This window comes from Alligator mississippiensis, chromosome 12 (assembly GCF_030867095.1).
Source record: "Alligator mississippiensis isolate rAllMis1 chromosome 12, rAllMis1, whole genome shotgun sequence".
In the NCBI taxonomy this organism is placed as follows: Eukaryota; Metazoa; Chordata; order Crocodylia; family Alligatoridae; genus Alligator; species Alligator mississippiensis.
Window position 1 is genome coordinate 60,784,385 of NC_081835.1, and position 17,150 is coordinate 60,801,534.

The following is a 17,150-nucleotide window of genomic DNA, read 5'->3' on the forward strand; positions in this document are numbered from 1 at the left end:
TATGTCTAGAAGTGAAATAAAGTGTGTATCTGAAGGGGATGGGAATATACAGTTTAAAAAAACAAATCCGATCCCTAAAGGCATTTTCTCATCAAAGCTTTCCTAAATGATTTGATCTTGGAGACTTAGATCTTATTGCAAGCGTGGACCTCAGTGTGAAAGCCTGAAACAGTGTATATTCGCCTCGACTTCTTCCTTCCTATTCCCAGTCTTTTCCAGAATTTACATCACCACTGTTTTTGCCCCAAGACACAGCACTTAGAGAGTGTCTTGTTTTCTGACTGCTTTACCTCTGCAAGGCAGAGGCATGGCCCCATCAGGCAGGGCCATGCAACTCCCATGGTGGGATTCTGCAAGAGCCAGGCTGCAATACAGAAACAGGGAGCTCAGGTGAGAACTGGAGCCATCCCTTTCCCCCCAACCCCACATCCCACTGAGGAAGGAATCCCAACAGTAGATTTCACGTCACGCATTGCCGTTGGTGTTACAATCAGGACAGGGGTCCTATTCCACTAGGCCTTAGGCACACGTATAGCAAGAGGTAGTTTCTGCCCTAAGAAACTCCCATATAACTAAGTGAGACAGAGGATGGGAGGGGAAAAACAGAGACACCCAACGGGGAAGCAACGTGCTAGGTGTCCCCATGCAAATCCATTACAGAGCTGAAACCAGAACCTAGGTGCAGTCGGCAAAGGGGCCCAAGGCTCAAGGGAAACCGAAGTGGGAAGGACCGAGATGCTGACCTCCACACTGGATTCTTCTGTTCCCACCACCCTGGAGCAGAGTTTCCTTGGTGCCCTCCCCCATGGTGCAGGGAGGGAAGGAAAAGCTGGTCAGGCGGTTCTTAATTTAGCTGGACACTGAATGAGGCATCTGTTCCAGGTGGGGGCGGGGGCAGCTGGAACAAGGAGCCCGAGGGAAAGCAGCAGAACTGTATCTGTCTCCTTGTCCTTGGCAACTGTGTATTGCCAAGGACAAGGAGACGGGCATTATCAATGGGCCAAAGATTGCCACCAGGGTACAGGCCCTTCTAAGGCATGGCCAGCTTCTCCCCCTGTGAGCGGCTGCAGCGCTTCCAGCCCCAAGCCAGTTCAGCCCTGACCCTGCTTCGCCCCCACAGCTTCCCCAGTTTGGCCAACCCTGCCTTACTCCCGGGCTGCATGTCACCTCAGCCCTTCCTGCCTGATGGGGCAGCTCCCCCATACCCCTCTCAGAGGGGCACAAGATACAAGACACCCCATGTTCACTCATGATACACCTCATTGGCAGCATCCACACAACGCTCCCTCTCCTGCTTATCCCTTAGCTGTCTTTTCTGCTTAGGGGTACTTTCATTTTTGGTAAAATATTATCAACAAAATAATAATAATAATAATAATAATAATAAAAAAAATAATAATAATAGCAGCAGCCCAATTGTGCAGCACTGCTCCACAATCCAGCAGCTTAAAGCAGCAGGAGTTTCCATGTCAAATGAATCAGCCCTTTCTGAATTGTCCTGAAGTTGACTGCTGCAAAACCCCAGAGGAGGTTTCCAGTTTTAGACCAACTTAACCAGAATGGACAACAGCTAGTTGAGTGCATGCATGCGTGATTATATGTACACACATGCACGCACACATGCACACTGCAGTCAGCAAGTGGGCTTTGCTCCTGAATTCAATAGCTCTCAGGAATAGAGTGCTTACAGATGACTGCAAGATTGTGAACCATATAAGCTATAGAGGCAAAGACAGATCAAAGAGTATTGTTACACTTACATTCAAGAAGAAAAGAAATATGCACTTTGAGATCAGTGAGATCTTCCTCCTCCTTTTGAGGCAGCACCTTAAAAAAATTAAAAGGTGTTCACAGAGAGCACTTAAAACTACTAACAAATTGTTATCTCCCCAGACATTAAAAAGGCAAGAAAACACAACAACAATTGAATGAAAAATGCAAAGCCTCAAACCCTTACTCTACACTTCTTTCTTTAGGCAACAAAATTAGAGTAGTCTTGAGTTGTAAAATGTATTTAAGTATGTGATATTAGTAAGAAGGAGGTATACATAAGATGGTTTTATCAATCACAAAGGGAAGCAAAGGTACTTAACATGGAATATAGCACATTTAAAAAAGTAGCTATGATGAAACAGTTGATTTGTATAACCAGTTTTTATCAGAAAAGGGTATTCACAAAATATTCTCAGTGCAGAAAAGAATAAGTTATTAGTTTAAAGCTTATGATAATAAAGGGATATTTACTGCAATCTTTACATTGAAAAAGCTACAGAGATGAAAGGGAATCCTAAAACTTTCAGCAGCCTTTCACTACCTAACTCTCTTGAAAGAGTCTAGACAGTGATTTGCAACCAGGATGCATTGAGATTCTTTCAAGGGCACTGCAAGGCATCATGCAATGTTAGCACTGTGAGGTGTGCAAACATGATTCACAAGATAAATCCAGAGTTTTCAAACAGGAATCCACAGTACTAAAAACATTTTGACCTGTTGTGGTCTTTCTGAGCATTTTGCAACAGAAGCATTGCTTTTTGCCCACTCCATGCTCCAATCTATTGCACACCTTCAGTGTCTCAAATGCAAGTTGCTAATAAACTCCTGTCTTCCATTCCATAGGTGAAGTGACGTTTATGAAACCACTCAGAGGGCTCCATTGAGAAAAAAGTCAGGTGAAAGGCTTTTAAAGGAGTCCTACTGAGAGCCTGGCAATCACCCTCCACTTATCCAAGCACCTGCTTCTGACCAAGGTTGCAAAAGTCTGGTGGGTTGTTATTAAGGGACACAGCAGTGCCACCTGGTGCTGAGTTACACGTATAAGTTATCAGAACTTGTAGAGGTGATATCTTTTATCAGACCAACGACATTTCTGAAAAAAAAATGTCTTTTTTGCTGGATACCTGACTTATAAGTTAGGCTTCCTGTACTTGGGACATCGCTGCTCTGTGTGCGATGGAGTGAGGCCCTCCTTGTCTTGCCAGGTCCTGTTTGCTCACTGAGCTGTGCACATTCATTTTGGGGATCAATTGACTTCACCTGACACAACTCAATGTGATTCTCAGATAGCTGACAGAGCTGGTATGAACTGAATACTTGATAGATAAAGGCAAGCACAAGCTAAGGAAAGACACTTATTTTGCATGACTTATTTGAAATCGTTCTCTGCACAGTTGAATTCTCCTCCGAGACATTTGAAGGAGGAATTAAACTGCTAAATAATAAAAGCCCAGTACCCTTCATAATGAAATGGAATGACTTCTTGATCTGCAAATGAATCAGGCACTTCTGTAGAGCTGCTGGCCCCTAATTTATAGTGATGTGGTAAATGTAATAGAGGAATCTTTAATGAATTCTCCTTTGAAGGGAACCTGGTAACAGAGCAAAGTTCCTTCTGGGTTCCCCCAGATAATCTAAGCTGTACAGTGTCTTTAATCACAATCCCAGGTTTGTCAGCTCCAGCCTCATTCTTCTCTGGGAGATGGGCAATGAATGTTACTGTCTGCACTTTGGGTTTCCTAGCAGCTCTCCTGCTCCTGCAGTGCCACTCACACCAGAGACATGTCTGGAAGTGCAGCTGTCATGGCAGAGTGCAATTGCTAATGGACCTGCCTCTTGACCCATGGAAGCACTGAGCATGATGGCTGCATAGGAGCTGGTGGAGGCTTCAGACCAAAGGGCAACATGTTCATGGTGGTCACCTCCAGAAAAGTAGATGGGCAGCCGTGTTCTGCACACACCCAACTCCCTGCACTCCCCAGAATTAGGTAGCGTGAGTTCTGGGCGATGAATGTGGGGATCACCACGGCTACATCTTAATGGAAGGAGAGAAGTCTTGTGGATAGATAGAAATGGAAATCCCGACCCCTGCCAGGACAAACAGGGTTAACAGTGAGCCCAGCAGGACTCTGAGGTAGTGTGCATCACTTACTGAACATGCAGGAAATTTCTTTTTTGGCAAATGCTGGCTCCTTTTCTCCTGGGATCTGAGAGCGCAGAAGCCAGCCTGTGCGCCTGAGCCAGCTCCAGTAAAAGAACAGCTTCCCCCTGCCAAAATACCCACACCGACTGAAAGAAGCCATTCCCATGGCATTTCCCAAGCCTGCCAAACCAGTGCTTATGGGGTTGCAGGGGAGCAGGGGGAGGGGTGGCAGGGATGTTGAGGAGTAGGCCCTCTCCCAGGAAGGCCAAGCTAGTATATAGCCATGGGGTTTGGCAGTTTGGGGGCTGTTGCTGCAACTGTGATGCTGCTGTTAATCCACCAGGACTATGTGCTCCCATGTCTATGGGATGCATCCTTTGCTGCCCCTCATCCTGAGGAGGTCTACACACCACAGTGAAGGAGAGGTAGTATCCCATGCTAGCAGCCCCATTTTGGCTTGGCCTAGCTCATAATGGTCACAGTAACCTTGGACAGGGAGCAACATTGGCTTAAGCACATGCTTGCAACCAGACTATGTTCTCAGGGGGCACGTCTACACAAGACACTTAATACGCAGTGGCCCAATAACACTGAGCACAGTAGCATGCCAGGCAAAAACCATGCTAATATGCTACTGTGCAGTAGTATTAGGCTACTGTGCAGTAAATGTCACAAAAAAATGTGTGCTGGAGCTACTGCACAGTAACTGTATTTACTGAACATTTAGTACTTCATTAAGCATTAATGAATGCGTAGATGCACCCAGGATGTCCAGGGACTTCGCACCATGGTTACTAGTACACGTGGAAGCTTTTACCAGTGTATCTACATTGCAATAGTTAGCATTTCTGAAGAGGCAGAGGTAGCACAGCTATGCTAGCATTTGCAACAATCACATCGTCGCTTGGCTGTGTGGACAGGCAGGGATGATGTCAGAGGATTGAGTCCATGCAAATTGCAAGTGAACCAGCATGAGAGAATGGCGCAGCCTCTGTGCTGGAACAAAGTTTGTGTATGGCTCAGCCATCGCACAGCCCTGGTGCCTGGATGCGCAGGGACTTCATAGATACCATTACAAACCGCAACCCTGTACAGTGCTCTTATCAGAGCCAGCCATGTGACATGAGGTCTTCCCCAGATACAAGTGGCAGGTTTGCAGCACATGCCTGACACACTGAGAATCAGACCATGGCAATTAGCAGGGTAACTTCTGAGCCTTTCATTTGGCCAGAATGACAGGAAAGCAAAGCCCTGTTCAAACAGCTATAAACGTTTTTATCTAAGGCCCCAAACAGAAGCAGGGAATATCCCCTCCACCTGATGCTGCCTCTCATTATGAGTGGTGATGATGAAGAGGTGACTTAAGGACAGTCTCGCAGTACATACACGAGGAGATGCTTTTTTGATAGGAACGTGCTCTTTATTCTAGTAGAACAAGGCAAAACAAGACCCAGAGACAGAAAGTAGATGCTAGATACATTCAGTTCAGAAAAAACACAAAATCTGTAGCAGTCAGAGCAACGAACCATTGGAACAACAGTCCTATGGACTTTGTGGACTATCACTCCTATCACTTTGTGGACTGCTATGGACTATCACTTGAAGTCTTTCACTCAAGTCTGGATGCTTTCTGGGACACCTGACAAGATCACCCAGAAATCACAGGCTCAGTGCAGACATTGCCGGGCAAAGCTGTCTGGTTTGTCCTATGTAGGGAGTCAGCTTAGGTGGTCCCACTTGAACTTAAAAATCTATATGAATCCATCTATGTATAGCCTGAAGCACAATGAGACTCTGATCATAGCTGGTCCCTTTGGGCAGTAAAGTAATACAAATTATACGTGAAGACTTATAAATTGCCTCTTGTGGAGGTGCATAATTAGCAGCTGAAATTGGACAAGGATCCTCCATTGGCCTCCCGGTCCATACAGACCTTGGTTCTGACCAAGAGAGGAGCAGCACAGTTCACTATTAGAGGCAACTTAATAACTAAAGGATTCAAATCTCCCTTTAGTACGTTCAAAAGGTTTCTCTCTCAACCATTAACAATTGCAAGCAGAAAGTATTAGGTGACAGACCCTCAAGCTGGCACAACTCCAGGCCAATGTGTTCAATCAGTGCTGAGTTTTGGAGGAAAGAGAGAGCATTGTTATGCTATACATTTTAAGGGCATCTCAATGGGTTTTCTAACTTGCATGTTGGCAGGCTCTTGGGTGTCCCCTCCGAGTTTGCAAACAGGACTGTAGAATGGCCCATCAAGGTGTCCACATTTGGAAACTGGGCCCTAACTATTTGAATGCTTGAAGCTCTGACATTTAACAATGCTCTCATGTGACAACAGCCAGCCACCTCTTCCTGATTTTCTCTCATTCTTCTGCCAAATGAGCCTTTTTCAAAACGTTTCCTTGGAAACAGGCAGCTTAACCCTTTCACCCCTGCTGCTACCCTCTTTGCTTTACAATGCAGGATTAGTTCTGCGCTCTGTCATCTTTGCTTCTCTCGGTAGGTTCTCTAACTGCTCCAATTTAGAAGCACCCCTCAGGTGTTATTTGGAAGATGATTATAAGCACATATGTTTCTGCAGGGTGTATGGCACCTGCTACTTGCAACTGTTGACATGTGATTGTGGTTTCCCAGGAGTTGTATTTTTTTTCCTTATTCCAGGTGAACGGTCAGGTTGTGAGGCTCTGCAATAACTAGATCAGCTTCTTGTTTCTTCCATGAAAAGCATATGGTAACTCCAGCCTGTCTCCTTGCCTGGGAAAATAATTCACCCAGAGTCACTGCATGAATAGTACACAATGAAATCACTCAATTTGCTAGTAACATGTTAGATGTTACTGTACAGTTCCAGGAGCTTGGCAACTTCTAACCAATTCATCTCACAGAGCTTAGGAAAGTTGGAATGGGCTAAATGGTGGGATATCCACATGGGCATCTCAACACCAGCTTTCCTTTGTCAGGAAAGATTAAGAAACCACCAGAGACGTGTGGACTAATGAAAAGGTTCAGAGCTTGTCCCTGGCTGGGAAAAGTATACAGAAATTCAGCTGCTGGTCTGAACTCAATTACATCTGCTCTGGTCGTTTGGACCTGCCAAACTTGGATGGAAATTCAGGACACAGAAATTGCCATATGGGTTCACAGCACTCATCCTTTTAGTTCCCTTGCCTGTTCTAGCAGTGGCCATGACTAGCTGCTGCAATAGGCAATTAGAGAGTAACCGGCTCTTTGGGCAAGCTTCCATTTGTCAGCAGTTGGTTTATGAAGCCTGAGAGTCTATATTCCTTATAAAGCTCTCTTTTTAAAAATATTTATTATAGCTTTGTATGTTCTCCTTATCCCTTTTAGCATCCAGTCATGTACTGAATCCTGATAAATTCTTGTGTGCCATCAGCCATATACTGGTATTGTGACACTGTGTTCTACAGGCAAGTAACAAGAAGGGTTTTACTCATGGAACATTAAAAAAAGGACATGAAAGTTGCTGATCCTTTACAGTTAGAGCTGAAGTTTGGCTTCTCTCACAGCTCACAGGAAATATTTAGCATGGGTATCACTTAGACAGTCACAACCCAGAGAGGGGAGCATGTGTATTTAGACGGATTAGACATCAAGTTGATTTGTTCTTGTTCTCAACACCAGTGGTGACTCCAGAACAGCTGTTTCTGAAGTGCCTTAAACCATCCCTGAACGAAAAGAACCATCTGTGCCATCTCCACTATCAGTCCATAGAGGAGAGCCAAAAAATCTGAATAGAATGCCCCCTCCAGGGGCAACAATTTGAGTGCTTCATTTCTGGAAAAGAGAGGCCTCCACATGTCTGAAAGGCTCAGCCCCTTGTTTTATTATAGTTCTTATTCACCGTTGAAAATCATATCAGGCAGACCTCAGGCAGTGTTGAGGTACAAGACGTACCATGGCCAAGCTGCCATGATCCCCTTGGTTTCATCTGCCAGAAGGGTTATGTGACACATCTAAGCGATATCATACACCTTCTTGACCAGCCCTCCAATGACAGCCCCTCCATAGTAGAAGTTCCCCTCTCCATCAGGGATGAAGGTTGCTGAAGTGCTCCTTCTCTCATAGGAGAACTGTCTTTGAGGGATGTTGAAGTAGCCAGGGTATATGGCTACCACCACTTCTCCCAGTGTCTCTGCCCCCCATGGGTTGTGGAACACCGTAGCAATATCCAGACAGAATATCAATATCCAGCGATCCACCTCCCAGTGGAGTGTTTCTGCAATATGCCTGTTTATTGCCTCCATTCTGCACATGGTAATCTTCTGCCAGTGGGAATATTTTCTGATCGGGACCATGAAGAGGCTTCGGGCAGGCTGCAGTACGGCTCTGGGAACTGCCTGGGGGTGGTCGGTGAAGATGTAATAGTTCACCTGATAGCCTTCCATGAAGTGCTTCTCTACTGATTCCAGGAAGTGGTCCACAAACTTTACATATCTGTGGAGACACAAAAGTGTCCAGGAATAGCACAGTTGGGGTGAAGGGCTGTTTTCCAGATTACTGGCAAATGGGAGGGTGCTTTAGTAGGAAACAGACTAGGTAAGAAGAGATTTGCCTAGATACTACTATAAGTATACTGCAATAATAAATGCAGGTGGTGAGAATAAAATTGGGTTGGATGATGGCAGAGTAGAGGATAAATTGATTACATCTGCCTTTGTCAGTTGACAATGTGGAATAAACTCCCACTTCCACAGTGCAACCTCTCTCTCAATACCTCTCAAAGAGGACCTGGATCAACATTCGAAAATGGTGTCCGCACTCCTGTTGTTCCAATAGTTTGGGGCTGAACCACTGCTATCAAGTGGATGTAAAAATATTATCCTTCCGATTTGTGCGGGAAGGAATGACCAGGCAAGGAACAAGGAAGATATGAATCAGGCCACTGCTCTGGAGCATGCGTAGACCTTTTCATCACAGATGGGATCTCTTTTCAGACTGTCTAATGATCCTCCATGTATGTCCAGTTTGACAGGAGGAACCTGGGAAAGTCACTGGAGGACTCCTCGAACTTGTACTCACCATCAACACATTTAATTTACACCCTGCGTTGCGCTATGTCTAACGGCACAAGAATATTCAAAACTGAAGGGCAAGCTAAATAGCTCAGAAGGTTGCTGCGCTAACTTTTCACCTCTGGAACTGATCATGTCTCACTTAGATTTCATCAATGTCCTCCATAAAGTAACTAGGGGATTCTTATTCAATTTATCCATGTAGTGAAACTACTGCTCTTGCAAATCTCTCCATAAGAAGTGTGGCTAGCACAGGGGATGGACAGCAGGATTGACAGGCAGCAACAGAGCTTGATGCTGAGGGTGAGTGGAGAAGGAGAACTTGGACTGAACTTGTTTGACCTCTGGGGAGGCAGTAGGGCTTTGGGGATAGAGCACTAGAACAGGAACTTCAAAGGCTTGTGTTGTATTCCTGCTTTTGCCACTGACCTGCTAAAAAACCTTGGGCAAATCACTTCACCTTTTTATTCCTCAGTTTCTCCTTCTTTAAAACAGAGATAATGATGAAAAGTGCTTTGAGACCTATTGATTAAAAGTGTCGTCTTGGTGTTATTATGCATGACTCTCACCTGCTTTTATCAATCCAGTCTCTCGTTGCCAAACATACTAAGAATCCTTTATTTTCATGAAGGGGACAAAGAACAGGAGTTAAAGGTGTTTTGTGCTACTGAGTATCACCAAGGTAGTCTGCTTCCTCATCTGGAACAGCTCCTTGAATTCCAGTTTCTCCTTCTTCTCACACTCACTCCCCTCAACAGGACACTGAGCGATGGAAGTGCCAGCATGGGGAAAGAGACCTTTACAGGGGAATGAGAACATTGCCCCATGAACCAGAGCCCCCGGGCTATTATTCACTCACTTTTCAATGGCAGAGGCAGTCATCCTTATGGGGAGGTTCAATGGTTTGTAAGCACTGTCCAAGATTTCCGAGCTGAAGGTTCTTTCCCAGACATTGTGGGCCAGCCGTAGCATGACAGGTCAGCACATCCCTACACTGGCAGGAAGAGGAAAAAGTAAGCAAATAAAAGGTAAGCGGTCCCTGGAGCCTCAGCCCAGTAACTGTGCAAAAGAGACTGGAAGGAGAAGAGAGAGAGGAATATTCAATATATACCCCTTCCAGATCCATTATAAACAAAATTCTCCAGTCACCCATCTTCACTCTTCCCTTCCAAACAGCAAGAGGCTTCATAACTATGAATCTCCCCATCTGTTTTCATCCTCTCATAGCCTGAGGCATCCAGGCAGGAGACATCAGACCCTGACTCTGTTTCTAGGATGAAATTTGCTGTTGTCTAGGAAGGGTAACAAATAGCCTGTTTCACTGAAATCTCTTGTAAGCCCAGGGGATCCCAGTGTTGGGGTGAATTTTAACCCCAATGAGCTCCACATATGGGAAACCACACACCCCTTCCTTGTATTTGTTGCAGCTTAGATACAGATTGCTGTGCATCGATTTAAAATCTAGGTAATACTAAAATTACAAAATTGTCCTGTTGCCATGGTTATTAAAACACAGTTTGTAGCGTGACATTCTATTTTACCAACACAGAAAGGCAGCTTTAATGTGTTGAATCACTACTGACACTTTTTATGTTTGGTCCAACATTCAAACATGTATCAAAGTAATAGAAAATCCATAATCTCTTCTACATGGGCAGTGTAAGCATTGAATAGACATGCAGAAAAAGCCCTGTTACGCCAGACTGCAATGATGTGCTAATATTTCATCTTTTTTCCTCTAGGGAGGGCTCTTGGAAGAAGTCTGGGCTTTTTAAATGAAATATAATGTACAACGCTTGCTTCATCCTGAGCTGCTCAGACTCATCTCCAGAGCATAGCCCCCTGTTAATTGTTAACAAGATTTACTGGACACCTCATTTGTCCACATTTTGAGGCTATGCCAAAAGTGAGCTCTCTCCCCGCCCTATCTCCCCTCCATCATTTCCCAAGGGCATGACGCCATGAAAGCGGGGTCAAGGGAACCGTGAGGAATAATTTGAGGGCTGATGCAGCGGGTTCAGCCAGCCGGGATAAAATGAAGTCTTAAATTCCATTTCCTTGTACAATCATGTAAGTCTGGATATCTGGACAACATACAAATCAGGAACATATGTGGAAGAAAAAAAATCTAAATTAGTTCCTTTTGGACAAAGTACATTATTTTAACAGGGCTGATCTCTTCCCAGGTCAATTATTAGGTCTGATTTTAGTATACCTTATGAGTAAGTTTATTCCTTTATCATATGCTCTTTCATTTCAAAGGCCTTCACTGGACCTCTCACTGACTCATTCCCCAGGACACTGACACAGTCAGCACTGTGTGTAACTGCCATTAACTCCCTCCAGGACACTTTTTGCAGTAAAGACTATTATAAAATACATCATGACAGACCTGATTCTCCTCTCACACCAGTGTAATTCCAATGGCTTTGTTAGAATGACTCCTGAGATACACCACCTGTGTAAGGAGAATGAGGCCCAGTGTATCCTTTTGAAAGAACAGCAGGTAAAAATAAGGCAAAAAAGAGGGTTTTTTCCTTATTCACATTCTGTGTTAAAACAGTAACTAATGAAGGGAGCTTGCTGGAGGTGACAGCCATGTTGCACATTTTGGGCTTGCCCCCACATAGGAGCTGAGCATCCTCGGGTCTTCCCGGACACCAGGAAAAGATTACAGCCTATGCACGTCTCAAGGTCTTAAGTAGTCACAAAAGAAAAGCACAATGGTTTGTTCCAAATCACATACCCGAGCACCCAGCAGATCTCCCCCTCCCTGGCTAACCGGGGGAGACTTGTCTTTCAAAATGGGAAGCGAAAGATGCAACACACACAAGCATCAAAATAACTGGAAGGCAATGCGCTGGCATGGAGACAAGGCACAGGATTACACAGGGCTGCAGTCTTCTTAAGTAACTTGTTAGAAGCAAGCTCATTGACTTCATTAGACTTACTCAATACGGGTATTGCGAGCAGGCCTTCCTCTAAAAGGGTCCAATCCTGACAGAGGCTTAGCACCACAGCTTGGCATCAATAATGGCACAACCTGCACAAGGAAGGCACGTAGAATTGAGTTTTGGAGGGAACTTACTTCTGATCCAGTGTCTTTGGCCAAGGATACAACAACCTGCAAAGAAGAAAAAAATAAATAGAGGAAGAGATGATCAGGTCTGAAGCAGAGGGGGAGAGCAGTTCAAAAGCCAGATGGAGGGAATAAAACAATTGGTGCTTACTGGGGGAAATGCTGGATGGCTTCTCGCCTGTATATTGTAGCTTCGTGGAGCTGCATAACAGGAAGGAAGCAGGGAGAGTTTGCAGGACCAGGCAGTTCAACAAAATGAAAACCAAAATTCAAAACCATGGTTTATGGAAAGGAAGTCAGTGAAAAAATAGAGTCTCATCAGTTCGGACTCTAGTTCTACTCTCGCAAGGAATTTGAGAGAAATCCACTGGCAGAGGGACATCCTAAGGCATGTGTAAACAGCCCAGGGACACTCCTGATGGTGTCAGCAACCCAGAATCTGGAAGGCAGAAAGGCAGCTGAAGCCACCATGCTGGGACTCCCCTGCCCAAGAACCGGGCAGCCTGTGCTGTGCCTTTTAGCAGACAAAGCACAGAACCTGCTCCTGTATTCCTGATAATTGACATATCACTTCTTAACAGCAACTGCCCTGGGCTAGCACTGCTTTAACCACAGCACGGACAGAGCCTATCATTGCTGAAGACAGCAATACAACTATTTTAAAAGAAGCCCAGAGGTGACTTCCAGCACCACTGAGCCACAGATTCACAGCCTACTTGGATTTCATTAGATGAAGCTGAGAGCCCTGGGCGTTACTACTATCTACCAGCAGCTGCACTAGATTTGTTTAAAGGTGACATGGGCAGTTACTGTGCTCACACAGCAGGTGGACTCTTTATGTAGCTATTCAATACAGTTTGATTTTGCAGAGAATCTTTCCTGCTAAGTAAAATGGTTATTGAGTTAAAAAAAAAAAGGTAGAGGGAGAGAGCAAAGATGCAGAATTACAAGTGAGGGAGTTGCAAAGCAATTGTATTCAGCTCTTTGGGCCTTTATTAAACTATGAGCATAATTACTTATTAAAGAAAAAGGAGGGTGGGGAGCTATTGAACCAGCTGGAACATATTCCTGTATTAAAAAAAATGGCTTTCAGTAAAATATGCATCTCAACAGATGTTGAATGATCCAAGCTCAGTGCACTGAGCAACAACTGGAACATATCTAGATTCTTTCCCTCTCTATAATTCTGTTTTCCTCATGAGATATTTTACATGAAGAACAGGCTGTGACATGCAATGGGAAAAGAGACTGTCCAGTGTTTAAGGGGAATGGACCACGGTCCTGGAATTTCTTAGAGCAGGGCTCATGACATTTGGGGTTGCATTATATTAAAGTAGCTTGCTCAGGGGCCAGGTAATTCCCCCATAACGCAAAGCTATTGCTACCACTGAGTCAGATGGGTTTGACTATGGGGAAGGAAAGAAACTTAATAATTCCCTTCCTGGTCTGCTGAGTGGCCTCTTTCAGGGTCAAGGCTAAAGCATCCCTGCCCTTCTGTGGTGCCTCCAGAGGCCCCAGTCGCTTGCTTGAGGTCATGATGTGAGCCAGGGCCAAAGCTCCTCACTCTTCTCAGCCCAACTCCCATAGTCTGCACGATACCCTCCCCAACCCTAAAGCTCTGGGCCTGCTGGCCTGTACCAGACAAGCTGTGGAAAAACATGAGCTGTGGACCACGTGGGCAATGTGAGTTATGTGAATGCGATGAATCTGCATGCATGAATCTTAAGTTACTTTCTGTTGAATCTGCTAATGTCAATAAGTGCCTACTTTACATCATGTTTACAATATTTTCTGCATCTGCCAGTCTGGCAGTACTCTTTCCCATGCTTATGGCTGGAGTCATTTATTTGTGAATGCCTTGGACAAAATATAACAGGCAGGTTTTCCCTTACTAAAAATTTAATCCTGGAGATATCTTGGGATTTTAGTCATGTTTATATAGTGCTATAGGGGTGCAGGGTGTAGCCATGTTGGTTTAAGGACATAGGCAGACAAGGGTCTTTGGGTGAATCTGGTATCTTTTATTAGACCAACTTAAATAGTTGGAAATTTTTTTTTCCAACTATTTAAGTTGGTTTAATAAAAGATACTAGATTCACCCAAAGACTCTTGTCTGCCTATATAGTGCTATTTTGATTCTTAGAAGAGAGCTGCAAAGTATCATCATTTTAACTAATATAAATACCAACAAACTAATAATTAATATGATTCTTAGGTATTCATGGTAATTCTAGAATCTCTTAAGAAATGTAGTAATATATATTATTATAGTATGTATATTACTAAGCTTCTCAAGAGATTCTAGGAATACCATATACGCCTAAGAATTATATTAATTATTGGTTTGTTGATATTTATGTGTGTTAAAATGATGATACTGGAATATATATTAAACAATGTTCACAGCATAAAGAAAGAGCTTTTGTTGTTGGACTGTTGATCCATGATGCAGCTTGCACACCACACTGAATACTTACAAGAATTCTGGGCATGAGAAGTAACAGGGAAGGTAGCGGATGTCTCAATTCCATACTGCAATCCTACAAGAGGAAAAAACATTTAAGTAGACATTTCTCCAACACTTGGTAGGATTTTCCAAGGTTTTCTAGGTATCCTACGTAGACATTTAAAAGATCACCATAACCAGTTGTCTAGCCAATTCATTAGCTAATGAAGGATACAGTGGTATTCACCTTTGGATATAATTTTTGGATTATAATGTATTGCTACTCAGCTGTGAAAAGGCATCTGAAAATACCTGAAGTCCAGAAACATTCAGATTTAAATTAAAGGCTGAGTTTTGTTATTACTGTGTTATTTACAAAAGTCTTACAGAATTGCAATCTATAAATACATAATTTCCAATAGTTCTTCATTTTAGGGGTCCACTGACAAAACCCTGAGAAATCAGCATACTACCTGACAGCTCTTATAGTAAGGCCAGAAACTCATGTGAAATATAATTAAGATTAATAAAATACCTATTCCAAACCTCCTTTCAAGTGCCTTTTGAGCTTGACTAGCAATTTTTGTATGTGAGAACTCTTAGAGTATGTCTCCAAAGCAGTCAAAAGTGCAACTGTATCTCATATAGACAACCAAGTTAGCTGTAAGCTGTCTAGCTTAGATGCCAATAACAACACAGACACAGCAGAACTCAGCATGTGCTAAAAAACCTCCCCTAGCAGCTGAGTGAATAGTCATGTACCGAGTCCACTGCGAACTCTGTGTTCCCACAACTATTATTGTTATCTGTACTGAGCCGGCGGCTAGCTTAAAGCTACAATGGGTACGTGTACAGGAGCTGCAGCCCTGCCTTTGACTGCAGCATACACATACCCTTAGGGAATAAGTTACTTGGGTAAGTAAGATTGGCAGCTGATACTCACCAGACACAGATGGGAATGGTGAACAGAGAAAAAATGAGAACAGATCTTATCCCTTTTCTGCAGGTCATTTCCCTCAGGGTGGAGGAAAGGGCAAATTCCCAATCCTAGCAGCCCTCTACCTGCAATGGACACAGAAAGGCACTAGTCTTCAAGCTGGATGTAGAGATCCCAGAATAAGACACATGCTACTTTATCATGAAAGCACGCAGTGCTGTGTGCTGTGTTTTATCTCATGCTTATACTTAATCTTTCTGAAATCAGGAAACCAAGGAGAGCTGGACTGCAGCAAACACAGGGTCCCAGCTAGTCTGGGTTCTCTCTCTGCAGTGGTTTATGCAAGATGCATTAAGAAATCACCACAATGACCTGGCTATTTACCCCTGTGTAATATGATGGGGGAAGCCATTTCTTCCTGACTGCAGCTTAGCTTCTCTCTTGAAGCTTGATGGCTGAAAACCTTTCCAATTTAATCCTAGGTCGTGGAAATATCACTTGTTCATATAAAGCTCTAACCCCTTGTTAAGACTAGTTCAGTCACTTGACCAAATGATATCAGATGAGATGGTGAGTATGTTGACCAATTTCCAGTGTCAGTAATTGCCAGTGACAGAACTTAGCGTACGTGCATATCATTTCATAGACATTAGGGCTGGAAGGGACCTTCTAAGATCATCGAGTCCAGCCCCCTGCCCCAGGGGCAGGAAGTCAGCAGGGGTCATAGGATCCCAGCAAGATAAACGTCCAATTGACTCTTAAAGGAATCCAGAGTGGGTGCTTGCACCACCTCCAGCAGCGGTCTGTTCAAGGTCTTGGGGGCTCGGACTGTAAACAAGTTCTTCTTTATGTCCAGCCTGAAATGGGCTGGGAGAAATTTGTGACCATTTGACCTTGTCATTCCTTGGGGCGCTCTGGTGAACAGGCGTTCCCCCAGATCCTGATGTACACCCCTTATATACTTACAGGCAGACACCAGGTCCCCCCTGAGCCTGCGGTTTTCCAGGCTGAAGAGCCCTGTAGCTCTCAGCCTCTCATCATAGGGCCTGTTCTCCTGCCCCCTGATCCTGCGCCTGACTCTCCTCTGCACTATCTCAAGCTTCTCCACATCCCTTTTAAATTGTGGAGCCCAGAGCTAGATACAGTACTCCAGCTGCAGCCTCACCAAGGCCAAGTACAACGGGAGGATGACATCCTGGGATTTGTTAGAGAAGCATCTATGGATGCAAGCCAGAGTTTTGCTCGCTTTGCCGACTGCAACATCACACTGGTGGCTTGTATTCATCTTCAGGTCAATCATGACCACCAAGTTCCTTTTGGCCGTGGTGCTAGCAAGCATAGCACTGCCAAGCCCATAAGCATGCTGTGGATTTTTCTTCCCAAGGTGGAGTACCTTGCATTTTTTGGTGTTGAAGGCCATGAGGTTTTCATCTGCCCATTTTCCGAGCCTGTCAAGGTCAGCCTGGATTACCATCCTGTCCTTGGACGTGGACACTTTACCCCAAAGTTTGGTGTCATCAGCGAACTTGGCCAGCCCACTTCTCACACCAATGTCCACATCATTAATGAAGATGTTGAAAAGGATTGGCCTGAGGACAAAGCCTTGGGGGGACCCCACTAGTCACGGCGCACCACGATGATTGACTTCCACCAACTACCACTCTCTGGGTCCAACCTCAAAGCCAATTCCCCAGCCAGCAGATTGTGATGTAGCCGAGGCCGCAACTGGCCAGTTT

At 44.4% G+C, this 17,150-nt stretch overlaps 1 protein-coding gene across 1 annotated transcript; it reads right to left on the reverse strand.

The window, feature by feature from the left end:
* Positions 1-5,320: 5,320 nt before the first annotated feature.
* On the reverse strand, positions 5,321-17,072 carry GBGT1 (globoside alpha-1,3-N-acetylgalactosaminyltransferase 1 (FORS blood group)). The gene is given in 7 exon segments (XM_059715637.1): positions 5,321-8,374; positions 9,812-9,946; positions 11,345-11,410; positions 11,904-12,076; positions 14,509-14,571; positions 15,421-15,539; positions 16,808-17,072. Coding segments are annotated over 2 exon segments (681 nt in total). The 5' UTR covers positions 9,925-9,946; positions 11,345-11,410; positions 11,904-12,076; positions 14,509-14,571; positions 15,421-15,539; positions 16,808-17,072; the 3' UTR covers positions 5,321-7,806.
* Between the last annotated feature and the right edge of the window lie 78 nt (positions 17,073-17,150).